This window comes from Pristiophorus japonicus, chromosome 10 (genome assembly GCF_044704955.1).
Source record: "Pristiophorus japonicus isolate sPriJap1 chromosome 10, sPriJap1.hap1, whole genome shotgun sequence".
Lineage (NCBI taxonomy): Eukaryota > Metazoa > Chordata > Chondrichthyes > Pristiophoridae > Pristiophorus > Pristiophorus japonicus.
In genome coordinates this window covers 217641206-217668387 of record NC_091986.1, presented here as the reverse complement: position 1 = coordinate 217668387, position 27182 = coordinate 217641206, and the positions used below count along the sequence as shown (strand labels likewise).

At 49.6% G+C, this 27182-nt stretch overlaps 1 protein-coding gene across 2 annotated transcripts in view; it reads right to left on the bottom strand.

The window, feature by feature from the left end:
* Positions 1–27182, bottom strand: part of aamdc (adipogenesis associated, Mth938 domain containing) — a 68682-nt gene that overhangs the window by 24578 nt on the left and 16922 nt on the right. The window contains exons 1-3 of one of the 2 annotated variants that reach the window (XM_070891660.1): positions 14836–14923; positions 11276–11441; positions 8004–8099 (exon numbers count right to left, since the gene is read on the bottom strand). In XM_070891660.1, the coding sequence (XP_070747761.1) occupies positions 8004–8099; positions 11276–11407 (228 nt within the window). In that variant the 5' untranslated portion in view covers positions 11408–11441; positions 14836–14923. Of the gene's footprint in view, positions 1–8003; positions 8100–11275; positions 11442–14835; positions 14924–27182 lie in introns of those variants that run through there. The other variant, XM_070891659.1, reaches the window with a different exon arrangement.

Below are 27182 nucleotides of genomic sequence, written 5' to 3'. Positions count from 1 at the left end.
CGAACCAGTGGATGTGGTGTATTTAGATTTCCAGAAGGCATTCGATAAGGTGCCACATAAAAGGTTACTACACAAGATAAAAGTTCACGGGGTTGGGGGTAATATATTAGTATGGATCGACAATTGGCTGGCTAACAGAAAGCAGAGAGTCGGGATAAATGGGTCCTTTTCAGGTTGGCAATCGGTGGTTAGTGGTGTGCCACAGGGATCGGTGCTGGGACCACAACTGTTTACAATATACATAGATGACCTGGAAGAGGGGACAGAGTGTAGGGTAACAAAATTTGCAGATGACACAAAGATTAGTGGGAAAGCGGGTTGTGTAGAGGACACAGAGAAGCTGCAAAGAGATTTAGATAGGTTAAGCGAATGGACTAAGGTTTGGCAGATGGAATACAATGACGGAAAATGTGAGGTCATCCACCTTGGAAAAAAAAAACATAAAAGGGAATATTATTTGAATGGGGAGAAATTACAACATGCTGTGGTGCAGAGGGACCTGGGGGTCCTTGTGCATGAATCCGAAAAGTTAGTTTGCAGGTACAGCAGGTAATCAGGAAGGCGAATGGAATGTTGGCCTTCATTGCAAGAGGGTTGGAGTACAAAAGCAGGGAGGTCCTGCTGCAACTGTACAGGGTATTGGTGAGGCCGCACCTGGAGTACTGTGTGCAGTATTGATCACCTTACTTAAGGAAGGATATACTAGCTTTGGAGGGGGTACAGAGACGATTCACTAGGCTGATTCCGGAGATGAGGGGGTTAACTTATGATGATAGATTGAGTAGACTGGGTCTTTACTCACTGGAGTTCAGAAGGATGAGGGGTGATCTTATAGAAACATTTAAAATAATGAAAGGGATAGACAAGATAGAGGCAGAGAGCTTGTTTCCACTGGTCGGGGAGACTAGAAATAGGGGGCACAGCCTCAAAATACGGGGGAGCCAATTTAAAACTGAGTTGAGAAGTAATTTCTTCTCCCAGATGGTTGTGAATCTGTGGAATTTTTTGCCCAAGGAAGCAGTTGAGGCTAGCTCATTGAATGTATTCAAATCACAGATAGGTTTTTAACCAATAAGGGAATTAAGGGTTATGGGGAGCGGGCGGGTAAGTGGAGCTGAGCCCACGGCCAGATCAGCCATGATCTTGTTGAATGGCGGAGCAGGCTCGAGGGGCTAGATGGCCTACTCCTGTTCCTAATTCTTATGTTCTTTTGTTCTTAAGATGGAGAGTGACACAGTTAATTCGGAAACTAGAGTCCTGAACTTAAGGAAAGGTAACTTCGTCGGTATGAGGCGTGAATTGGCTAGAATAGGCTGGCAAAGGGTTGACGGTGGATAAGCAATGACAAACATTTAAAGATCACATGGAAGAACTTCAGCAATTGTACATCCCTGTCTGGAGTAAAAATAACGGGGAAGGTGGCTCAACCATGGCTAAAAAGAGAAATTAAGGATAGTGTTAAAACCAAGGAAGAGGCGTAAAAATTGGCTAGAAAAAGTAACAAACCTGAGGACTGGGAGAAATTTACAATTCAACAGAGGAGGGTTTAATTAAGAAGGGGAAAATAGAGTACGAGAGGAAGCTTGCAGGGAACATAAAAACTGACTGCAAAAGCTTCTATAAATATGTGAAGAGAAAAAGATTAGTGAAGACAAACGTAGGTCCCTTGCAGTCGGATTCAGGTGAATTTATAATGGGGAACAAAGAAATGGCAGACCAATTGAACAAATAATTCGGGTCTGTCTTCACAAAGGAAGACACGAATAACCTTCCGAATGCACTAGGGGACCGAGGGTCTAGTGAGAAGGAGGAACTGAGGGATATCCTTATTAGGAGGGAAATTGTGTTAGGGAAATTAATGGGATTGAAGGCTGATAAATCACCGGGGCCTGATAGTTTGCATCCCAGAGTACTTAAGGAAGTGGCCCCAGAAATAGTGGATGCATTGGTGATCATTTTCCAACCGTCTATCGACTCTGGATCAGTTCCTATGGACTGGAGGGTAGCTAATGTAACACCACTTTTTAAAAAAGGAGGGAGAGAGAAAACGGGGAATTATAGACCGGTTAGCTTGACATCAGTAGTGGGGAAAATGTTGGAATCAATCAGTAAGGATGAAATAGCAGTGCATTTGGAAAGCAGTGACAGGATCGGTCCAAGTCAGCATGGATTTATGAAAGGGAAATCATGCTTGACAAATCTTCTGGAATTTTTTGAGGATGTAACTAGCAGAGTGGACAAGGGAAAACCAGTGGATGTGGTGTATTTGGACTTTCAAAAGGCTTTTGACAAGGTCCCGCAAAGGAGATTGTTGTGCAGAGTCAAAGCACATGGTATTGGGGGTAATGTACTGACGTGGATAGAGAATTGGTTGGCAGACAGGAAGCAGAGAGTCGGGATAAACGGGTCCTTTTCAGAATGGCAGGCAGTGACTAGTGGAGTGCCGCAGGGTTCAGTGCTGGGACCCCAGCTCTTTACATTAACGATTTGTATGAAGGAATTGAGTGTAATATCTCCAAGTTTGCAGATGACACTAAACTGGGTGGTGGTGTGAGCTGTGAGGGGGACGCTAAGAGGCTGCAGGGTGACTTGGACAGGTTAGGTGAGTGGGCAAATGCATGACAGATGCAGTATAATGTGGATAAATGTGAGGTTATCCATTTTGTGGGCAAAAACACGAAGGCAGAATATTATCCGAATGGCAGCAGATTAGGAAAAGGGGAGGTGCAACGAGACCTGGGTGTCATGGTTCATCAGTCATTGAAGGTTGGCATGCAGGTACAACAGGTGGTGAAGAAGGCAAATGGTATGTTGGCCTTCATAGCTAGGGGATTTGAGTATAGGAGCAGGGAGGTCTTATTGCAGTTGTACAGGGCCTTGGTGAGGCCTCACCTGGAATATTGTGTTCAGTTTTGGTCTCCTAATCTGAGGAAGGACGTTCTTGCTATTGAGGGAGTGCAGCGAAGGTTCACCAGACTGATTCCAGGGATGGCTGGACTGTCCTATGAGGAGAGACTGGATCAACTGGGCCTTTATTCACTGGAGTTGAGAAGGATGAGAGGGGATCTCATGGAAACATATAAGATTCTGACGGGACTGGACAGGTTAGATGCGGGAAGAATGTTCCCGATGTTGGGGAGGTCCAGAACCAGGGGACATAGTCTTATGAAAAGGGGTAGGCCATTTAGGACTGAGATGAGGTGAAACTTCTTCACTCAGAGAGTTGTTAACCTGTGGAATTCCCTGCCGCAGAGAGTTGTTGATGCCAGTTCATTGGATATATTCAAGAGGGAGTTAGATATGGCCCTTACGGCTAAGGGGATCAAGGGGTATGGAGAGAAAGCAGGAAAGGGGTAGTGAGGGAATGATCAGCCACGATCTTATTGAATGGCGGTGCAGGCTCGAAGGGCCGAATGGCCTACTCATGCACCTATTTTCTATGTTTCTATGTAGGGGAAACTAAAACTAGGGGACATAGTCTCAGAATAAGGGGCTACCCATTTAAAACTGAGATGAGGAGGAATTTCTTCTCTCAGAGGGTTGTAAATCTGTGGAATTCTCTGCCCCAGAGAGCTGTGGCGGCTGGGTCATTGAATATATTTAAGGTGGAGATAGACAGATTTTTGAGTGATAAGGGAATAAAGGGTTATGGGGAGCGGGCAGGTAAGTGGAGCTGAGTCCATGATCAGATCAGCCATGATCTTATTAAATGGTGAAGCAGGCTCGGGGGGCCATATGGCTGACTCCTGCTCCTATTTCTTATGTTTTAGAGGCGGTGCAATGAAGGTTCACGAGATTGATTCCGGAGATGAGAGGGATAAGAATATAAGATTCTGAGGGGAATTGACAGGGTAGATGCAGGGAGGATGTTGCCCTGGGCTGGAGAGTCTAGAACCAGGGGGTCACAGTCTCAGGATAAGGGGACGGCCATTTAGGACTGAGATGAGGAGAAATCTCTTCACTCAGAGGGTGGTGAATCTTTGGCATTCTCTGCCCCAGACAGCTGTGGATGCTCAGTCGCTGAGTATATTCAAGGCCGAGATGAATATATTTTTGGACTCGAGGGGAAATGAGCGATATGGGGATCGGGCGGGAAAGTGGAGTTAATATCGAAGATCAGCCATGATCTTATTGAATGGCAGAGCAGGCTCGAGGGGCCGTATGGCCGACTCCTGCTCCTATTTCTTATGTTCTCATGTAATTGTGTTGGACGGGCTCGATGGACGAGGGAATCTTTTCCTGTCCATCATTGTTCGTATAGTCGGAAGAGTGAATTAGATAAACACTAAGAAGAAAGGAGCATAAATAGTACAAATGTGGAGCCTGCGTACGGTCAAAATGGCTGAATGGCCTCCCTCTGCTGAAATCTCAGTCATTCTCTGTGAATAACCTACTCACGTTAATAAGGTACTGCAGACTGCATTGTGTGTGTGTGTTTCACACTCTGTCGAGTTACAAGAGTGTCAAAGTGCAAGGGTTGTGGAATCAGGAGCTAATCAGCTGGTCCCACTTGGGTATAATCAATGGGTGGGAGGAATCTGGAATTAATTCGAACACTTAATGACATTTTTTTCTCTCTCTGCGTCCTTAATTATCTTTTCCGATCATTTCATGTGCAGAGTCGCAATCCTGTACATCGGGGAGGGGACGGGAGGGGATATTCAATGGCAGCTACTCCTGTACATGCTCAACCCAATGGTCTTGTTGTCCTGGTGATGGTGGGTCACTCAAGGTCCCGTGGAGCAGAAAAAAGACTTGCATTTATATAGCGCCTTTCAAGACCACCGGACGTCTCAAAGCCCTTTACAGCCAATGAAGTACCTTCTGGAGTGTAGTCACTGTTGTATTGTAGGAAACACAGCAACCGATTTGCACACAGCAAGCTCCCACACACAGCAATGTGATAATGACCCAGATAATCTGTTTTTTGTTATGTTGGTTGAGGGATAAATATTGGCCCTAGGACTCCGGGGAGAACTCCCCTGCCCTTTTTCAAAATAGTGCCGCGGGATCTTTTACCTCCACCTGAGAGAGCAGACAGGGTCTCGGTTTAACATTTCAACTGAAAGACGGCATTTCTGACAGTGTGGCGCTCCCTCAGTACTGCCCCTCCGATCATGTGGCACTCCCTCAGTACTGCCCCTCCGACAGTGTGGCGCTCCCTCAGTACTGCCCCTCCGACAGTGCGGCGCTCCCTCAGCACTGCCCCTCCGACAGTGGGGCGCTCCCTCAGTACTGCCCCTCCGACAGTGCGGCGCTCCCTCAGCACTGCCCCTCCGACAGTGCGGCGCTCCCTCAGTACTGCCCCTCCGACAGTGTGGCGCTCCCTCAGTACTGCCCCTCCGACAGTGCGGCGCTCCCTCAGTACTGCCCCTCCGACAGTGGGGCACTCCCTCAGTACAGCCCCTCCGACAGTGGGGCACTCCCTCAGTACTGCCCCCCTCCGATCATGTGGCACTCCCTCAGTACTGCCCCTCCAACATAGCGGTGCTCCCTCAGCACTGCCCCTCCGACAGTGCGGGGCTCCTTCAGCACTGCACTGGGAGCGTCACCCTAGGTAGAAGGAAGTTCCTGGTGGTACTACTTTGTGTGGGCGAAATAAATACTTGCATTTACATAGCGCCTTTCACGACATCGGAACACCCCAAAGCTCTTTACAGCCAATGAAGTACTTTTGAGGAGAGAAATTCGCGTTGGTTGCGCCCTCCCGTTTGCGCCCCCAGATCACAAACGACTTTTCGCCCGGAGTGCTGGGCTGCTACCACCTCTCGCGAAGTTCCGCTGGAGACACAAACTGGTAGCGCGCTGAGCCCCTGATCACCGTGCTCAGCGACCTGTTTTCGGCGCAGAGCGACAATGCTATAGCGCCCCCTGAGGCCGCCATGGGCAGTGCCCGGGCCAGCTTCACGGGTCGCGAACCAGGTCTCACTCCGCTCGCGGGGCGGACATTAAAGGGGAGGTGCGGCGCGCGGTATTTTTATTTTTAAAAAGGTCTCCGCTGTGCCTTGTGGAATTCGCGGGGTCCGTGCCGCGATGGTGCAGCCCGGCGCTCCGATTCTGCGCCGGGCTGTGGCCTCAGCACCCCAGCTCCCCAGTGGTGAAGCGGTGGCCCCTTCTCCCCGATGCAGAATCGGCAATGAGCCCCGCCCTTTAATGGAGGGGGAGGTACCTCTGCTCCCGCTAGCGCTAGGCGACGCTGCTTCATAGCGCTGGAAAATTCCCGCGGCCTGCGTCCCAGTCCAGTCCCCGAGAGAAAGTGGAACGCACGGCATTGCACTGCGCCTCCTCTCGGGGGCGGTAACCCCAATTACGCTGCCGGGACGGGACTTCTGCTCCGGGCGGAGGAAGACTCGCCTCGCAGCAGTAAACGGGGCGTTACCGTTTCGGCCCCATGAAGTGTAGTCACTGTTGTAATGTAGGAAACACGGCAGCTAATTTGTGTACAGTAAGCTCCCACAAATGGCACTGTGATAATGACCAGATTATCTGTTTTTATATGGTGTTGCTTGAGGATCAATATTGGCCAGGGAGAACTCCCGTACTCTTCTGTGAAATAGCGGTCGTGGGACTTTTTGCATCCACCTGAGAGGGCAGAGGGGGCCTCGGTTTAACTTCACCTCCGACAGTGCGGCGCTCCCTCAGTACTGCCCCTCCGACAGTGCGGCGCTCCCTCAGTACTGCCCCTCTGACAGTGCGGCGCTCCCTCAGTACTGCCCCTCCGACAGTGCGGCGCTCCCTCAGTACTGCCCCTCTGACAGGGCGGAGCTCCCTCAGTACTGCCCCTCTGACAGTGCGGCGCTCCCTCAGTACTGCCCCTCCGACAGTGCGGCGCTCCCTCAGTACTGCCCCTCCGACAGTGCGGCGCTCCCTCAGTACTGCCCCTCCGACTGTGCGGCACTCCCTCAGTACTGCCCCTCCGACAGTGCGGAGCTCCCTCAGTACTGCCCCTCCGACAGTACGGCACTCCCTCAGTACTGCCCCTCTGACAGGGCGGAGCTCCCTCAGTACTGCCCCTCTGACAGTGCGGCGCTCCGTCAGTACTGCCCCTCCGACAGTGCTGCACTCCCTCAGTACTGCCCCTCCGACAGTGCGGCACTCCCTCAGTACTGCACCTCCGACAGTGCGGCGCTCCCTCAGTACTGCCCCTCCGACAGTGCGGTTCTCCCTCAGTACTGCCCCTCCGACAGTACGGCGCTCCCTCATTACTGCCCCTCCGACAGTGCGGCGCTCCCTCAGTACTGCCTCTCCGACAGTGCGGCACTCCCTCAGTACTGCCCCTCCGACAGTGCGGCTCTCCCTCAGTACTGCCCCTCCGACAGTGCGGCGCTCCCTCAGCACTGCCCCTCCGACAGTGTGGCGCTCCCTCAGTACTGCCCCTCCGACAGTGCGGCTCTCCCTCAGTACTGCCCCTCCGACAGTGCGGCTCTCCCTCAGTACTGCACCTCCGACAGTGCGGCAGTGGAGGCAGAACATAACTCACGATGAAAAATTTGCAGTTGGTTGGAGAAGGATTAAACACATCTCTCACTAATTGAGGCACCTATCGTCATGTGGACATTTAAACGGTGTCTTCATGCATCACTTGCCATGAACAATTCATCACCTCCCTTCCCCCCACCTTCAGGGCATCCTGCTCACACATTGCTGGGATTGAACAATTGGTGCATCTGTATCCCCTCCCCTCCGTCAGTTGTCCATGTCACCCTGCGTACACGATTCACCTGCACCCCTCCCCCTCCGCCCCCCGCTCAGTCCAGATATGCAGGATTTTGCGCCACCCACTCCAGCCTCAGAAATCCAGGACCTCCTTATTTGCTACGTCAAATGAAGCCATTAATCACCTTCCCCGCCCCAGAAATCCTGAGCCTCAATCACACACTGCAGCACCCAGTCCCTTTTCCCAAAGGAAAATCATCAACCTGAACTGATTTGAGCAAAAGCAGCCACAATCAGATTCTCAAACCTTTTTTTTTATATAAATCTAAAAACAGGATCAGACTAACCTGCAGAGCCTCGCTCATTCCACGGCCAATAACCAGCGTCTCGATGCCTTTGTTAATGATTTCCTCCAGGTCAGCCGCCTGTACTCCGGGGTGATGCTAAACCAGAGAGAGCACAAACGTCAGAACGGACCTGGAACAATTTCTTTTAAACCCTTACTCGTCAATTTCCCTCAGCAGCCGGGGCTCAGTGGGCAGCACTCTCACCTCTGATTCAGAAGGCCGTGGGTTCAAGTCCCACTCCAGGATCTTGAGCACACAAATTAGGCTGACCTAGGTGCAGTGCTTCATATAAATGTGACTCTCTTATGCATGTGCTTAAGGTCACTGGCCAGAACTGTAGCTTTCTCAAACGTGCAACATTTGGTATGCAAGCCCTGTCTTTTCTAGGCAAAGCAATCTGAACCATTGCCAGTCAACCCAAATAAATCAAACAACTGTTTAGTTACTGAGAATGTTATTGCTGTCACTGTGTGTTCCCCGTGTACCAAGCTCTCTCCGGTGGCCTCGGCCTGCTGATGGTCTTGCAGGCCGGGACCACGGTGGCCCAGCCCGGAAATCGGTGCGGTCCCAGCCTGCAAGACCATCGGCAGGCCGGGCCCATCGGAGGGAGCAGCGTGCGGCGGTATACCACAGCAGGGGGCAGCGCGTGCTGCTGCAGGAGGGCGACAGCTGCGAAGCCAGGTCGCTGATTGCAGAGCGGGCAGGCACAGCAGGAGGGGGCGAAGGAGCGGCAAGAGTTTGTAGAGGGAAGTGACCGGGCCCCAGGAGAGGCGTGAGTTCAGGGCCCAGAAGAGGCGAGGGCCCGGGGGCAGCACGGGCCCAGCCCACACTGCGATATATGTGCGCGCTCGGTCTGTGCAGCAGAGCTGGTCTCCAGTTAGTCTTGGATAATCCTTGCCACTGGACCAAGGTCTCGCTCTGTCAAGCCCGTGTGGTGGCTGGTGTGCAACGGTCACCCCACGTTAAAACAATCCATGCACAGGCATCTTCCACCCTTCAACATGTAGTTCGGGACCTGGAATGTTAGGTCCTTCATTGAAACACCTGTGAACTCATCCCTTTTTGGCGTGGAAGCGAGTCATCCTCGATACGAGGGACTGCCTATGATGATGAGTGCAGAGGGAGCGCCGCACTGTCGGAGGGGCAGTACTGAGGGAGCGCCGCATTATCGGAGAGGCAGTACTGAGGGAGTGCCGCATTGTTGGAGGGGCAGTACTGAGGGAGTGCTACACTGTCGGAGGGTCAGTACTGAGGAAGTGCTGCACTGTTGGAGGTGCCGTCTTTCGGATCAGACGTTAAACTGAGGCCCCATCTGCTCTCTCAGGTGGACATAAAAGATTCCATGACACTAATTCGAAGAAGAGCAGGGGGAGTTATCCCCGGTGTCCTAGGGCTAATATTTAGCCCTCAATCAACAACAACAACTTTTAGTTATATAGCGCCTAAAACCTCCCAAGGTGCATCACAGGAGTGTTGTAAGACAAAACAAATACATTTGACACTGGAGCCACATAAGAAGAAATTACGGCAAGTGACCAAAGGTTTGCTCAATGAGGTGGGTTTTAAGGAGGAAAGAGAGGTAGAGAGGTGGAGAGGTTTAGGGAGGGAGTTCCAGAGCTTGGGGCCCAGGCAGCTGAAGGCACGGCCACCGATGGTTGAGCAGTTATAATCAGTGATGCTCAAGAGGGCAGTATTTAAGGAGCGCAGACATCTCAGGGGGTTGTGAGGCTGAAGGCCATAACAAAAACTGATTATTTGATCATTATCACATTGCTGTTTGTGGGAGCTTGCTGTGCGCAAACTGGCTGCCGTGTTTCCCACATTACAACAGTGACTACACTGCAAAAGTACTTCATTGGCTGTAAAGCGCTTTGCGACGTTCGGTGGTCATGAAGGGCGCTGTATAAATGCAAGTCTTTCTTCCTCTGAGTTGGAAGGTTGTGGGTTCAAGCCACTCTCCAGCGAGTGGAGCAGAAAAACTCCACTTCCTCACTTTGCGACCACTTCCTCGGGCATTTGCAGGCCACAGCTCAGGCTCCACCGCCAGCCCCCGCCCCCCGGGCCGCCCACGGACTCGGTTCTCGCTTATCTCTCTGCGGCCAGCCACTGCTTCACTGCGCCCCCACCCCCCACACATGTCCGGCCCACGTTATCGTCCATGGCTTTCGACTTCCCTGTTGTCATCGTCTGTAAAGTCCCGAGGTCGGTGATAGCCGCCGTCTAAATGCAAGTTTCCTTTGCACCTTTCACAACTTCAGGATTCCCCAAAGCAGTTCACAGCCACTGAAGGACGTTTGGAATATTGTAATAGAGCAAACACACCAGCCAATTTGCGCACAGCAAACAGCAACGTGACCATGGCCAGATAATCTGTTTTAGTCACGTTGACTGAAGGATAAATATTGGCCCCAGGACACCGGGGATAACTCTTCAAATACTGGCCGTGGGATCTTTTACGTCCACCTGTGAGAGCAGACGGGGCCTCAGTACAATGTCTCATCCGAAAGACGGCACCTCCGACAGTGCAGCGCTCCCTCAGTACTGCCCCTCCGACAGTGCAGCGCTCCCTCAGTACTGCCCTTCCGACAGTGCAGCACTCCCTCAAGCACTGCCCCTCCGACAGTGCGGCACTCCCTCAAGCACTGCCCCTCCGACAGTGCGGCGCTCCCTCAGTACTGCCCCTCCGACAGTGCGGCGCTCCCTCAGTACTGCCCCTCCGACAGTGCGGCACTCCCTCAAGCACTGCCCCTCCGACAGTGCGGCGCTCCCTCAGTACTGCCCCTCCGACAGTGCGGTGCTCCCTCAGTACTGCCCCTCCGACAGTGCGGCGCTCCCTCAGTACTGCCCCTCCGACAGTGCGGTGCTCCCTCAGTACTGCCCCTCCGACAGTGCGGCGGTCCCTCAGTACTGCCCCTCCGACAGTTCGGCGCTCCCTCAGTACTGCACTGGGAGTGTCAGCCAGGAGTTGGACCTTCTGACTCAGCGGCGAGAGAGAGTGCTACCCACTGAGCCACGGCTGATGGTAATAGACGGATATGTTGATGGGGTGAGATGAAGGAGGGTGGGAGGAGGCTGGTGTGGAGCATAAACACCGACATGGATCTGTTGGGCCCAATGGTCTGTTCCTGTGCTGTACGTTCTACGTAATTTCATCTCATTTTTCCGGGCTGGATTCAAACTCTAGGACGAAGAGGTTAAAAATAAAAATAATGCGTTGACACACATGCCTCCACAGTTCCTGCCTCATTCAGCATGCACCGGTCCTAACTCACATCCGTGCCGGTTTCCCTCCAGTCCCAGGTACGACTTCCTCCTGGCCACACCTTGCAGTCCTTATAAGCAGTGGCACAGTCCTGGACCTTCATCCGACCCCAAGAGAGTGAAGCTATTTGTGGAGACGTCATTGTGGCAATGGAGTAATCAGTACCCCACCTACAGCTGGAAAAGATCAACAACCAGATATTAAAAAGGTATGCAGTGGACAAACACAAACGCAAAATATCACAACAATAACAACCTGCATTTATATAGCGTATAAGATGAGGAGAGGGCTTGACAAGGTGGATGCAGAGAGGATGTTTCCACTGATGGGGGAGACTAGAACTAGGGGGCATGATCTTAGAATAAGGGGTCGCCCATTTAAAACTGAGATGAGGAGGAATTTCTTCTGAGGGTTGTAAATCTGTGGAATTCGCTGCCTCAGAGAGCTGTGGAGGCTGGGTCATTGAATATATTTAAGACAGAGATAGACAGTTTCTTAACTGATAAGGGAATAAGGGGTTATGGGGAGCGGGCAGGGAAGTGGAGCTGAGTCCATGATCGGATCAGCCATGATCGTATTAAATGGCGGAGCAGGCTCGAGGGGCCATATGGCCTACTCCTGCTCCTATTTCTTTTGTTCTTATGTCTTTAATGTACTAGAAGGTCGCAGGGTGCTTCACAGGAGCGTAATCAAACAAAAATTAACACCGAGCCACATAAGGAGATATTAGGATGGATGACCAAAAGCTTGGTCAAGAAGGTAGGCTTTAAGGAGCGTCTTAAAGGAGGCGAGGTAGAGAAGCAGCGAGGTTTAGGGAGGGAATTCCAGAGTTTGGTCCCAGGCCATTGAAAGCACGGTCGTCAGTGGTTAAGCAATTAAAATCAGGGATGCGCAAGAGGCCTCAGCTGGAGGAGTGCAGAGATCTCGGGGGGTTGTAAGGCTGGAAATGATTACAGAGATAAAGAGGGTAGCAAGGCCATGGAGAGATTTGAAAACAAGGATGATAATTTCAAAATCTTGCTAACTGGGAGTCAATGTGGGTCAGCAAGTACGGGGGAGAGATGTGAGCGGGACTCGGTGCAAGTTAGGTCACAGGCAGCAGAGTTCTGGATGACCTCAAGTTTACATAGGGTAGAATGTGGGAGTGTGTTGGAGACCGCCTGAGGAAAAGAGTGTTTGAAGACCAGGCCCTCAAATCTGCCACCAAGCTCATGGTCTACAGGGCTGTAGTGATACCCGCCCTCTTGTATAGCTGAGAGATGTGGACCATGTACAGTAGACACCTCAAGTCGCTGGAGAAATATCACCAACCATGCCTCCGCAAGATCCTATAAATCCCCTGGGAGGACAGATGCACCAACATTAGCGTCCTCGACCAGGCCAACATCCCCAGCATTGAAGCACTGACCACACTCGACCAGCTCCGGTGGGCAGGCCACATTGCCAGACACCGAGACTCCCAAAGCAAGCGCTCTACTCGGAACTCCTTCATGGCAAACGAGCCAAAGGTAGGCAGAGGAAACGTTACAAGGACACCCTCAAAGCCTCCCTGATAAAGTGCAACACCCCCACTGACACCTGGGAGTCCCTGGCCAAAGACTGCCCTAAGTGGAGGAAGAGCACCTCGAGTCTCGTCGCCAAGAGCATGCAGAAATCAAGCGCAGGCAGCGGAAGGAGCGTGTGGCAAACCAGTCCCACCCACCCGTTCCCTCAATGACGATCTGTTCCACCTGTGACAGAGACTGTAATTCCCATATTCGACTGTTCAGCCACCTAAGGACTCATTCTAAGAGTGGAAGCAAGTCTTCCTCAATTCCGAGGGACTGCCTATGATGATGGGATGGCAATAGTCAAGTCTGGAGTGAACAATGGCATGTATGAGTGTTTCAGCAACAGATAAGGTCAGGCATGGACGGAGATGAGCGATATTACGGAGGTGGAAATGGGTAGCCTGGACACTCGGCATAATTGCCCTGCTCTTCTTTGAAATAGTGGCCATGGAATCTTTTACATACATCTGAGACAGCAGACGGGGCCTCAGTTCAACATCTCATCCAAAAGACGGCACCTCCAACAGTGCAGCGCTTCCTCTGTACTGTCCCTCCAACAGTGCAGCACTCCCTCAGTACTGCCCCTCCGACAGTGAGGCGCTCCCTCAGTACTGCCCCTCCGACAGTGCAGCACTCCCTCAGTACTGCCCCTCCAACAGTGCAGCACTCCCTCAGTACTGCCCCTCAGACAGTGCGGCACTCCCTCAGTACTGCCCCTCCGACAGTGCGGCGCTCCCTCAGTTCTGCCCCTCCGACAGTGCGGCACTCCCTCAGTACTGCCCCTCCGATAGTGAGGCGCTCCCTCAGTATTGCTCCTCCGACAATGCAGCAGTCCCTCAGTACTGCCCCTCTGACAGTGCGGCACTCCCTCAGTACTGCCCGACTGTGCGGCACTCCCTCAGTTCTGCCCCTCCGACAATGTGGCGCTCCCTCAGTACTGCCCCTCCGACAGCGAGGCACTCCCTCAGTACTATACTGGAGTGTGGTCCAGTGCTTCGATGCTGGGGATGTTGGCCTGATTGAGAACACTGACGTTGGTGCATCTATCCTCCCAGTGGATGTGCAGGATCTTGCAGAGGCAGTACAGGTGGTACTTCTCCAGTGCTTTGAGGTGTATACTGTATATGGTCCACGTTTCTGAGCCATACAGATAAGCGGGTATCACTACAGCCCTGTCGACCAACAGTTCAAGATGAAACCCCAACCCCTTCTCCGGGCAAAAAAAAATTCCAGGATTGCCCACATCCTGAGAATAAAACAAAAATTAGCCGGGATTTCCGCTCCGGATCGCTATCTAGAGATTCCGGCTGGAAAAGGTCGGGTGGGACAGGATTGGTCTCGGGAGTAACGCACTTCTCAGTTGAACAGTCTGCCAACACCCAGTGCCTTCAGGAAAGGAATTGATCAGAAATTGGCAAACACTACCCCAACCCACTAAAATCTGATACTTGCTTTCCATAAGATCCAATCATGGAAGCCGTTAATTTATTGGTGTCTGCCGCAAGACCCCGTTAGATCTCTGCGCTCCTCCAACTCTGGCCTCTTGAGCATCTCCGATTTTAATCGCCCCATCATTGGTGGCCGTGCCTTCAGCTGCCTGGGCCCCAAGCTCTGGAACTCCCTCCCGAAACCTCTCCGCCTCTCTACCTCTCTTTCCTCCCTTAAGACGCTCCTTAAAGCCTACCTCTTTGACCAAGCTTTTGGTCACCTGCCATAATTTCTTCCTATATGGCTCGGTGTCAAATGTATTTATTTTTTTGTCTTACAACACTCCTGTGAAATGCCTTGGGTCATTTTACTACGTTAAAGGTGCTATATAAGTTGTTGTTGTTAGGCGTTATATAAATCACTGGATTTCATTGAAATATCCTCCAATGAGATTTTTAAAAAGCTATAATACCTGTTTCAAAGGAATGACGTATAAACCGTGTTAAACAACAAGAGTCACACCAAGGTCTTAAGCAAGATTGATGTATCCTCAGATACGAGAACAGCTGAAATTGAGCAAAGATTTGTTTACCTGTTCAAGACCCGAGTTGTCTGCTTTCCTCAAATTCGATAGCACCCAAAGAAAGGAGTTGCGCATAAACCTACTTTGTCAACCGGTAGACACAGTCCTCAATTCTAAATGCCATCCCTAGAATATTCGTTCTATTTGAGGATCGTGAAACCTAACTCGATTGTGGCTGGCTTTCAGCTATGTCGGTCAGTTGGCTATAACTGCAATAAACTGTTAAAGACACACTTCAATCCCATTTTTAAAATCTCTTATTTATCTTGAGGGGAGAGGGAAAAACATTCTCACCCGCCCCCCTCCCACTCATAAAAACAGAAGAAATAGGAGCAGGAGTCGGCCATACGGCCCCTCGAGCCTGCTCCACCATTTAATACGATCATGGCTGATCTGATCATGGACTCAGCTCCACTTCCCTGCCCGCTCTCCATAACCCCTTATTCCCTTATTGTTTAAGAAACTATCTTAAATTTATTCAATGTCCCAGCTTCCACAACTCTCTGAGATGGCGAATTCCATAGATTTACAACCCTCTGAGAAAAGAAATATCTCCTCATCTCTGTTTTAAATGGGCGGCCCCTTATTCTAAGATCATGCCCCCTAGTTCTAGTCTCCCCCATCAGTGGAAACATCCTCTCTGCATCCACCTTATCAAGCTCCTCATAATCTTATACGTTTTGATAAGATCACCTCTCATTCTTCTGAATTCCAATGAGTCAAGCCCCAACCTACTCAACCTTTCCTCATAAGTCAACCCCCTCATCCCTGGAATCAACCAAGTGAACCTTCTCTGAACTGCCTCCAAAGCAAGTATATCCTTTCGTGAATATGGAAACCAAAACTGCATGCAGTATTCCAGGTGGCCTCACCAATACCTTAATAGCTGTAGCAAGACTTTCCTGCTTTTATACTCCATCCCCTTTGCAATAAAGGCCAAGATACCATTGGCCTTCCTGATCACTTGCTGTACCTGCATACTATCCTTTTGTGATTCATGCACAAATACCCCCAGGTCCCTCCGTACTGCAGCACTTTGCAATCTTTCTCCATTTACATAATAACTTGCTCTTTGATTTTTTTCTGCCCAAGTGCATGACCTCACACTTTCCGACATCTCTTCCCCTTTCCTCTTCAAGACACTACAGTTTGCTGGGGCACAATATCAGCTGTTGCTCAGTGGGTAGCACACTCTGAGTCAGAAGGTTGTGGGTTCGAGTCCCACTCGAGACTTGAGCACAAAAAATCTAAGCTGACACTCCAGTGCAGTGCTGAGGGAGCGCTGCACAGTCAGAGGTGCCATTTTTCGGATGAGACGTTAGACCGAGGCTCCATCTGCTCTCTCAGGTGGACGTAAAAGACCCTATGGCACTATTTCGAAGAAGAACAGGGCATTTATCCCTGGTGCCTTGGCCAATATTTATCCCTCAATCAATACAACAAAAACAGATTATCTGGTCATTATCACATTGCTGTTTGTGGGAGCTTGCTGTGCACAAGTTGGCTTTGCGCCATATTTCCCACATTACATCAGTGACAACACCCCAAAAAGTACTTCATTGGCTATAAAGTGGGTTAGGTTGCAGCCTCAGTTCCATTATTTGAAGGGGCTGCTCCTCAAATTCTGGTTGCACTTCAGTCCCACGCTCCTGATCTTTGGGCACCCTGTGCGGAGGGGAGCGGGCAGGTAGGAAGGCCTCCTCGTAGAACTGCTCCTGGGCACGGCCAAGGTGGCCATCAACCGGTCCAGGCAGCGGGCGGTCGAGGGGGTCGTTCAGCCCGACTGCCTGCCTCTCTTCCGCGGTTACATCTGAGCCAGGGTGTCCCTGGAGATGGAGCACGCGGTGTCCACCGGTACGCTCGCGGCCTTCCGCGAGAGGTGGGTGCCGGAGGAACTGGAGTGCTTCAATACCCCCGGCAACCAAATTTTAATTTGATTTGTTTGCTGTTAAAAGTTTAATTTGTTAGTTTTAGTGCTCCTTTAATAAGGGGGCACTTGAATTACTAAAATAGTTGTAGAACAGTCCATTTTGCCATAACAACTGCCGTCCGGACACGCCATGGCGCACCATCTTGCCGTCCGGAGGAGCGGGGGTCCCCAATGGAGTGCTCTCTATGTGGCAGTCTTTCCTTTATTTATTAGGGACTTGGCCTGGAGGGTGTTGCATGGGGCAGTCTCGTGCAATTAGTTTTTACATCAGTTCACGGGCTCCCAGGCCGCCTGTAATCTCTGCGGTCTGGAAGAGTCCATGTTCAATGTGTATGTACAGTGCATCAGTTTGCAGCCCCTGTTCCATTATTTGAAGGGGCTGCTCCTCGATTTTTGGCTGCACTTCAGTCCCACGCTCCTGATCTTTGGGCACCCGGTGCGGAGGGGAGCGGGCAGGTCCGAAGGCCTCCTCGTAGGGCTGCTCCTGGGCCTGGCCACGGTGGCCATTAACCAGTCCAGGCAGCGGCCAGTCGAGGGGGGTCGTTCAGCCTGACTGCCTGCCTCTCTTCCGCGCTTACATCTGAGCCAGGGTGTCCCTGGAGATGGAGCACGCGGTGTCCACCGGTACGCTCGCGGCCTTCCGCGAGAGGTGGGCGCCGGAGGGACTGGAGTGCATCATTTCAACAGGGAACAGAATTTTAATTTAAGTTGATTTGTCAAGTTTCCCTTTAATGTTTGTTAGTTAATTTAGTTAATTTGTGTTTTTTTCGTGCCCTTACAAAAAGGGGCACGAATTAACGTTCTACCAAAAGTAGTTGCAGAGCTGTTGAGTTGATGTTCACATGACTAAATAAAACCCCAGCCAGTTGGGTTAAGGAGATCCACGATGAGGCAGGTGGTTGTGAGCCTGGCGGATGAACTGGTAATGTGTCGTGTGATTGTTAAACCTTTGCTCATAAACCAACTAGTTCTTAATAGCAATGTGTTGCTATGAATTCTTAAGCAAAGAACCTATGAAGCAAATACATTACAAATTCTACAATACTTAGTCATAAACATAAGATAGTCGCAAACAAAACCAATAGGGAATTCAGGAGAAACTTCTTTACTCACACAGTGGGTAAAATTAATTTTTTATTCATTCATGGTGATACATCCTTGCTATTAAGTATAAATGCACACGAGGCCCATGCTTGAGAGGTCAGTCTGTGACCTGTCCTTTATTTCTTAGCACTCAAGTGATGAAGGTGGGTGGAGCTTCCCCTTTTATACCTGAAGGTCCAGGTTCGGAGTGTCTCCCACCTAGTGGTCATTGTTCTCACAGTGTACAACTTAGATCAGATTATACATGGGTTACAATGCTGGTTGAATACATGACACACGGGATATGGGCGTCGCTGGCATTTATTGCCGATCCCCAATTGCCGTCGAGAAGGTGGTGGTGAGCCACCTTCTTGAACCGTGGTGAAGGTGCTCCCAAAGTGTTGTTAGGGAGGGAGTTGCAGGATTTTGACCCAGCAACAATGAAGGAACAGCGATATATTTCCAAGTCAGGATGGTTTGTGACTTGGAGGGGAACTTGAATGTGAAACTTACTACCACATGGGAAGAGTTAAGGTGAATAGTATAGATGCATTTAAGGAAAAGCTAGATAAATCCAATTGGGAGAAAGGAATAGAAGGATATGCTGATAGGGTGAATTGAACTAGGGTGGGAGGAGGCTCGTGTGGAGCATAAACACTGGCACAGACCAGTTGGGCTGAATGGCTTGTTTCAGTGCTGTAGAGGGCTAAAAATTTGTTCTAGCCTGGTTTGAGGTGGTGACACGCCTGGGTTCTAACTTCAGCGCCGGGCGATGTTTATCGCCTCCAACTGAGATATTCACTATTAGCGCCCCAAGAGGGGAGTAGAGCACGAAGGGAAGCGTTCCACACTACTCTTAGGGCGCTACGGGGCGGGGGCGCTGCGGGGATAACGAAGTTCTGGCGCTAGGAAACCGGCATCTCAGCTGGAAAATCTCCCGAAAACTGAGAGAAAGCTGAAGGGAGCGTTGGAAACATCAGCAGCGGTATGTCAGAGCTCACAGAATCACAGCGACGTTAACAGATTTTACACTCAACACCCACCGGCTCCGGCTTTATAACATCGCCCCGGGAGCTCCCCACGGAACGCCTGCGCTTCCTGTCGGGGACAGCGCCGGGCGCTACGGCAGGCGGGAGGAGCGAAGTTTGGGGCCGCGGCGCTCACGTGGTGTTGCACACTCGTGACGTCACCAAGCGGGTGGCGCCAGAGTGCACAGCGCTGACCGACAGCGCCGCTGCCAAACCGCCAGTGAAATTCGTGGCAGGCACTGACAGCGCGCAGCGCTCGGGCGGTAAGCGCTTAGCGCTAAAGCAAACAAATTTTTAGCCCATATGCAATTTGTAATCTGCAGAGCGATGCCTTCCGATCTACCGACCTTATTTTTGCAGCCAACGTGGTAGCCCTGAAATTTCAAAACAAATGCCACGCTCCCCTCTGAACGAAACCCTCGCCCACTGCAGTTCTTCCACATCACTCGCATCCGTGACACCGCTTAGCGGCGAAATGGATCTTTGAAACACTGACCACACTCGACCAGCTTCGCTGGGTGGGCCACATTGTTCGCATGCCCAACACGAGACTCCCAAAGCAAGCAGAACTCCTACACGGCAAGCCAGCCCCAGGTGGGCAGAGGAAAAGGCCTGGGAAAGGTGGTGGGACATCGGGAGTCCCGGGATCAAGGGAAGTGGTGATGTTTATTTTTTTGGGCATTAATGCGAGCAGTGGGGAAGTGTGGGTGTGGGTAAGGGAAAGTGTCGGAAACTTTTCTTTTCAACTCGCATGCCGGCAGCCGAGCGTGGAGGAAATTCTGTTGCCCCTTGGCGCCCGAGGGTGAGTGTGCATCTCCACTTTTAGCGCTGCTCTCTCATCTTCATCTTTGGGCGGCAAAACTGAATTTAGCACAGTTTGAGGCAGCACCTACCGCTTGGCATTAAAATCAGCACACAGCCGGTGTCACCGCCTCAGAAACAGTGAGACTCAATTTTGACCCCTGTGAATGTTGGGTCAATGAACAGTCTCAAGATATGGGGCAAAGCCGGATTAAATGGGGTTGAGCTACAGATCAACCATGATCTGATTAAATGGTGGAACAGGCTCCCAGGGCTGAATGGTTGTCTCAGGTTTTATTTTTATTTGGTCCTGGCATGTGGGCATTGCCTGCAAGGCCAGCATTTATTGCCCATCCCTAATTGCCTCTGAGAAGGTGGTGGTGAGCCGCCTTCTTGAACCGCTGCAGTCCGTGTGGTGAAGGTACTCCCCAATCTGTCCTGGGGCCAATATTTGTCCCTCGATCAACATCGCATAAAGATAGATTGTCTGGTCATTGTCACGTTGCTGTTTGTGGGAGCTTGCTGTGCGCAGGTTGGCTGCTGCGTTTCCTACATTGCAAAGGTGACAGCACTCTGGGAGTGCTTCATTGGCTGTGGAGCGCTTTGAGACATCCAGTGGTCGTGAAAGGTGCTATATATAATCCAAGTCTTTCTTTCTTTCTCTCCCTCCATGGTTTCAGCTATTGTGCCCCTGCGTTCGTAGAGGGATGTGATCAGGGCCCGGGAGAAGTGCGAGTCCGTGCAGCAGAGCTGGTCTCCAGTTGTCTTGGTTAATCCTCGCCACTGGACCAAGACCGAGCTCTGTCAAGCCCGTGTGGTGGCTGGTGTGCAACGGCCACCACACGTTAAAAAAATCCACGCACAGGCATCTTCCACCCTTCAGGATGTAGTTCGGGATCTGGAATGTCAGGTCCTTCGTTGAAACACCTGTGAGCTCATCTCTTTTTTGGCGTGGAAACAAGTCATCCTCGGCCTATGATGATGATGATGGTGAAGGTACTCCCACAGTGCTGTTCGGGAGGAGTTCCAGGATTTTCTCCTGGTCATGATAAATGAACAGCCGATATACGTCCAAGTCGGGATGGTGTGCGTGTGACTGGGAGGGGAACGTGGAGGTGGTGGTGTTCCCATGCGCCTGCTGCCCTTGTCCCTCCAGGCGGTGGAGGCCGTGGGTTTGGGAGGTGCTGCCGAAGCAACCAGGGTGAGTTGCTGCATCTTGTAGATGGTACACACTGCAGACAGGGTGATGCTTGCAATGATATAATCCTACTACTGGTGCTGCAGATAAAGCACGTAGCATCCCGGAGATGGAGCACGCGGTTTCCACCGGCACGATCCAGGCTTTCCGCGACCAGCAGGCACCGGAGGGACTGGAGTGCCTGGTCACAATCGGAAACAAAATTTAAATTTAATTTGTGATGGTTCGTTTCAAATTAAGTTAATTTACAGTTGTTATTGGTTGTGCACGTTTAAAAAGGGGCACGTGCTTGACTTTTAACTGACAATTGCCAGTATTTAAAAGAGTCGGCACATACCACAGTCGGTATCAGTTGTTAACATACCCAACCTTGAAACAATGTGGAGGAGGGATGAAGACAACCAGCTGGGTTAGATCTATGTTAGTACAAATCATTTTTTTTTAATTCTTGTATTCGGAGGAGAAAAGGGAATATTAAACAAGCTCAAGTCAGTTTATTTCGAGTAGATTCTTGGTACTGCAACTAATTTATATTAAAACAGCCAATCTCAGCTTTGCTGATGGCAGTAACACTACATTTGGCCTTAGTTCTCCAGTGCAAGGGAAAGACAACTAGACCATTTGTATCAGCCATGGCTCAGTGGACAGCACTCCCGTCTGAGTCAGAAGGTCACTGGTTCAAGTCCCAGTCCAGAGACTTGAGGACAAAATCCAGGCTGACACTCCAAGATACACCGTTTTGAGTACTGTTGAGGGGGATGACTCATCAGGGGAGGGCAGCAGCAGCCAAGTTCATGGCACCGTGGCTGGCTCTGCTGCACAGGAGGGCAGGAAAAAGAGTGCGAGAGCAATAGTGATAGGGGATTCGATTATAAGGGGAATAGATAGGCGTTTCTGCGGACGCAACCGAGACTACAGGATGATATGTTGCCTCCCTGGTGCAAGGGTCAAGGATGTCTCGGAGCGGGTGCAGGACACTCTGAAAAGGGAGGGTGAACAGCCAGTTGTCGTGATGCACATTGGTACCAACGATATAGGTAAAAAAAGGGATGAGGTCCTACGAGACGAATTTAAGGAGCTAGGAGCTAAATTAAAACGTAGGACCTCAAAAGTAGTAATCTCGGGATTGCTACCAGTGCCACGTGCTAGTCAGAGTAGGAATCGCAGGATGGCTCAGATGAATACGTGGCTTGAGCAGTGGTGCAGCAGGGAGGGATTCAAATTCCTGGGGCATTGGAACCGGTTCTGGGGGAGGTGGGACCAGTACAAACCGGACGGTCTGCACCTGGGCAGGACCGGAACCAATGTCCGAGGGGGAGTGTTTGCTAGTGCTGTTGGGGAGGAGTTAAACTAATATGGCAGGGGGATGGGAACCAATGCAGGGAGACAAAGGGAAACAAAAAGGAGACAAAAACAAAAGACAGAAAGGAGATGAGTAAAAGTGGAGGGCAGAGAAACCCAAGGCAAAAAACAAAAAGGGCCACTGAATATAAAGGGGCTGCAGGAGGGGTCAAAACTAAAAATCATGGTTTAAAAACTAGTATTAAAACACTCTACCTAAACGCACGCAGCATTCGAAATAAAGTAACTGAGTTGACGGCACAAATCATTACAAATGGGTATGATTTGGTGGCCATTACAGAAACGTGGTTGCAGGGGGGCCAAGACTGGGAATTAAACATACAGGGGTATCTGACAATTCGGATAGATAGACAAGAAGGGAAAGGAGGTGGGGTAGCTCTGTTAATAAAGGATGATATCAGGGCAGTTGTGAGAGACGATATTGGCTCTAATGAACAAAATGTTGAATCATTGTGGGTGGAGATTAGAGATAGTAAGGGGAAAAAGTCACTTGTGGGCGTAGTTTATAGGCCCCCAAATAATAACTTCACGGTGGGGCGGGCAATAATCAAGGGAATAATGGAGGCATGTGAAAAAGGAACGGCAGTAATCATGGGGGATTTTAACCTACATATCGATTGGTCAAATCAAATCGCATGGAGTAGCCTTGAGGAGGAATTCATAGAATGCATATGGGATTGTTTCTTAGAACAGTATGTTACAGAACCTACAAGGGAGCAAGCTATCTTAGAACTGGTCCTGTGAAATGAGACAGAAATAATAAACGATCTCCTAGTAAAAGATCCTCTCAGAATGAGTGATCACAGTATGGTTGAATTTGTAATACAGATTGAGGGTGAGGAAGTAGTGTCTCAAACGAGCGTACTATGCTTAAACAAAGGGGACTACAGTGGGATGAGGGCAGAGTTGGCTAAAGTAGACTGGAAACATAGACTAAACGGTGGCACAATTGAGGAACAGTGGAGGACTTTTAAGGAGCTCTTTCATAGTGCTCAGCAAAAATATATTCCAGTGAAAAAGAAGGGCGGTAAGAGAAGGGATAACCAGCCATGGATAACCAAGGAAATAAAGGAGAGTATCAAATTAAAAACCAATGCGTATAAGGTGGCCAAGGTTAGTGGGAAACAAGAAGATTGGGAAAATTTTAAACAGCAAAGAATGACTAAGAAAGCAATAAAGAAAGGAAAGATAGATTACGAAGGTAAACTTGTGCAAAACATAAAAACAAATAGTAAAAGCTTTTACAGATATATAAAACGGAAAAGAGTGACTAAAGTAAATGTTGGTCCCTTAGAAGATGAGAAGGGGGATTTAATAATGGGAAATGTGGAAACGGCTGAGACCTTAAACAATTATTTTGCTTCGGTCTTCACCAGTGGAAGACACAAAAACCATGCCAAAAATTGCTGGTCACAGGAATGTGGGAAGGGAGGACCTTGAGACAATCACTATCACTAGGGGGGTAGTGCTGGACAGGCTAATGGGACTCAAGGTAGACAAGTCCTCTGGTCCTGATGAAATGCATCCCAGGGTATTAAAAGAGATGGCGGAAGTTATAGCAGATGCATTCGTTATGATCTACCAAAATTCTCTGGACTCTGGAGAGGTACCAGCGGATTGGAAAGCAGCTAATGTAACGCCTCTGTTTAAAAAAGGGGGCAGACAAAAGGCAGGTAACTATAGGCCGGTTAGTTTAACATCTGTAGTGGGGAAAATGCTTGAAACTATCATTAAGGAAGAAATAGCAGGACATCTGGATAGGAATAGTGCAATCAAGCAGACGCAGCATGGATTCATGAAGGGGAAATCATGTTTAACTAATTTACTGGAATTCTTTGAGGATATAACGAGCATGGTGGATAGAGGTGTACCGATGGATGTGGTGTATTTAGATTTCCAAAAGGCATCCGATAAGGTGCCACACAAAAGGTTACTGCAGAAGATAAAGGTACGCAGAGTCAGAGGAAATGTATTAGCATGGATAGAGAATTGGCTGGCTAACAGAAAGCAGAGAGTCGGGATAAATGGGTCCTTTTCAGGTTGGAAATCGGTGGTTAGTGGTGTGCCACAGGGATCGGTGCTGGGACCACAACTGTTTACAATATACATAGATGACCTAGAAGAGGGGACAGAGTGTAGTGCAACAAAATTTGCAGATGACACAAAGATTAATGGGAAAGCGGGTTGTGTAGAGGACACAGAGAGGCTGCAAAGAGATTTAGATAGGTTAAGCGAATGGGCTAAGTTTGGCAGATGGAATACAATGTTGGAAAGTGTGAGGTCATCCACCTTGGGAAAAAAACCAGTAAAAGGGAATATTATTTGAATGGGGAGAAATTACAACATGCTGCGGTGCAGAGGGACCTGGGGGTCCTTGTGCATGAATCCCAAAAAGTTAGTTTGCAGGTGCAGCAGGTAATCAGGAAGGCGAATGGAATGTTGGCCTTCATTGCGAGAGGGATGGAGTACAAAACCAGGGAGGTCCTTCTGCAACTGTATAGGGTATTGGTGAGGCCGCACCTGGAGTACTGCGTGCAGTTTTGGTCACCTTACTTAAGGAAGGATATACTAGCTTTGGAGGGGGTACAGAGACGATTCACAAGGCTGATTCCGGAGACGAGGGGGTTACCTTATGATGATAGATTGAGTAGACTGGGTCTTTACTCGTTGGAGTTCAGAAGGATGAGGGGTGATCTTATAGAAACATTTAAAATAATGAAAGGGATAGACAAGATAGAGGCAGAGAGGTTGTTTCCACTGGTCGGGGAGACTAAAACTAGGGGGCACAGCCTCAAAGTACGGGGGAGCCAATTTAAAACCGAGTTGAGAAGGAATTTTTTCTCCCAGAGGGTTGTGAATCTGTGGAATTCTCTGCCCAAGGAAGCAGTTGAGGCTAGCTCATTGAATGTATTCAAGCCACAGATAGATATATTTTTAACCAATAAGGAAATTAAGGGTTATGGGGAGCGGGTGGGTAAGTGGAGCTGAGTCCATGGCCAGATCAGCCATGATTTTATTGAATGGCGGAGCAGGCTCGAGAGGCTAGATGGCCTACTCCTGTTCCTAATTCTTATGTTCTTATGTTCTTATGCTACGAGCAAACAGCTACCCGTCACTTCGTTAAATGCCATAGGAGAACCTGAAGTAAAAATACCAATACAAGGAAGGGATATTCCATTCCTTGTGGATACTGGCACCACCTTTTCGGTCCATTCGAGGGAAGATACAAAGGGAATTCCCACTTCCACTAATCAAACCTCAGTGATTGGGCTATCTGGACACACTCATCAAATGTTTTTCTCCGACCCTATCAATGTATAATTAGAAGATTACGAAGATAGTCATTTATTCCTACTGTCTAAGGAAGTTCCAGTAAATCTGTGTGGACATGACCTATCATGTAAAATGAATGCCACTATCCTCTGTTCTCCAACCGGTATGGAAGTTCGAGTCCCCATAGATAAATGTGGCGCATATCCACTACTTCAACCCACAACACCCATATTGTATGCCTGGAAAAGTTTGGACCCTACACTAAGCAAAACCCTATCCTATTTGGTTGGTTCATATTGGTGTGTGACAAGGTTAATCACAGACTACCTCAAATCTCAAAACTTGGGAAATTTGCACGAAACGTTACACTGTACAGCGTATTATGACAAAACTGGATCAGATGCTACAGCACAAACCTTTTATCAACCATTCCTGCACCGTAAACATCAATTGATGATTGAACAAATTTTTATTGGACCTGAAGGAATAGCGGCAGGGGTTGAATTATCCTCCCACAATCAGACCTTGTTTGAGGTTAAAGGTAGCGTTCCACACTGCACCCTTGCGGTTGCAGACACATATAAACCCCAGGATTTAAGACGAATGGTTAAGAGAATGCAAGGATCTCCAGTACAAGAGAAATGGCATACACTTAATGGAACTCTGGGGCAACATGAAGGGGAGGGGGGGGGGGGGCGCGGGAGGCTATTCTGTCAAGTTGAATAGGAAAATATATTTCGATGCTATCTTAGAAGAAAAGATACTTTCGGTCACTAGCTTCCCACTGCAAGAAGGAACAGCAGAACTTCTTGCTAAGGTCCCAGAGCAACTTTGGTCTACACACTCTAATGAAGTAGGAAAGATGCTTACCGCACAACCATGTAAGGTAGCTATCAATTCGACTGTACCACTTCCTAAGAAACCCCAATACCCCTTGTCTCCAGCCGCAGAACAAGGTATCGAGCCAGTCATTACATCTCTGCTGGCACAGGGAATAATCGTTCCAACTAGAAGTCTGTGTAACACACCGATTTTTCCGGTTCAGAAGCCCAATAGTGACAAATGGAGATTTGTCCACGACCTACGAGCTGTGAATGAATCTGTATTCCCAACTTATCCGGTGGTGCCCAATCCTGCGACTATACTTACCAGTATTCCGGCAAACTCAACGTATTATATGGTGATTGATCTATGTTCGGCATTTTTCTCAATCCTCATTAACCCAGAGTCCCAATTCCTGTTTGCCTTCACGTATAAAGGACGCCAATATACGTGGACAAGACGCCCACAGGGATTTACCGAAAGTCCTACTATGTTTTCACAATGCTTAAAGAAGGATCTGGAAGATGTAATTTTACCAACAGGTTCGACACTTGTGCAGTAGGTTGATGACTTACTGCTCGCCTCACCCTCTAAATTAGCCTGCGAAACAGATTCTCTTGTGTTATTAAAAGCCTTGGCCTCGAAAGGACACAAAGTGTCAAAGGCGAAGTTACAATTTGTCTCAGAAAGGGTTCGGTATCTAGGACACGAATTGGTCACGTTGTGACCAATGAAGTATCCCGGAATGCTTTCCAGAATCTTAAGCAGTCCCTCACTTCAGCACCAGCCTTGCGATTACCAGATTATACTAAGCCATTCAACTTATTTGTTCATCACAAGTTGGGTTTTGCACAATCTG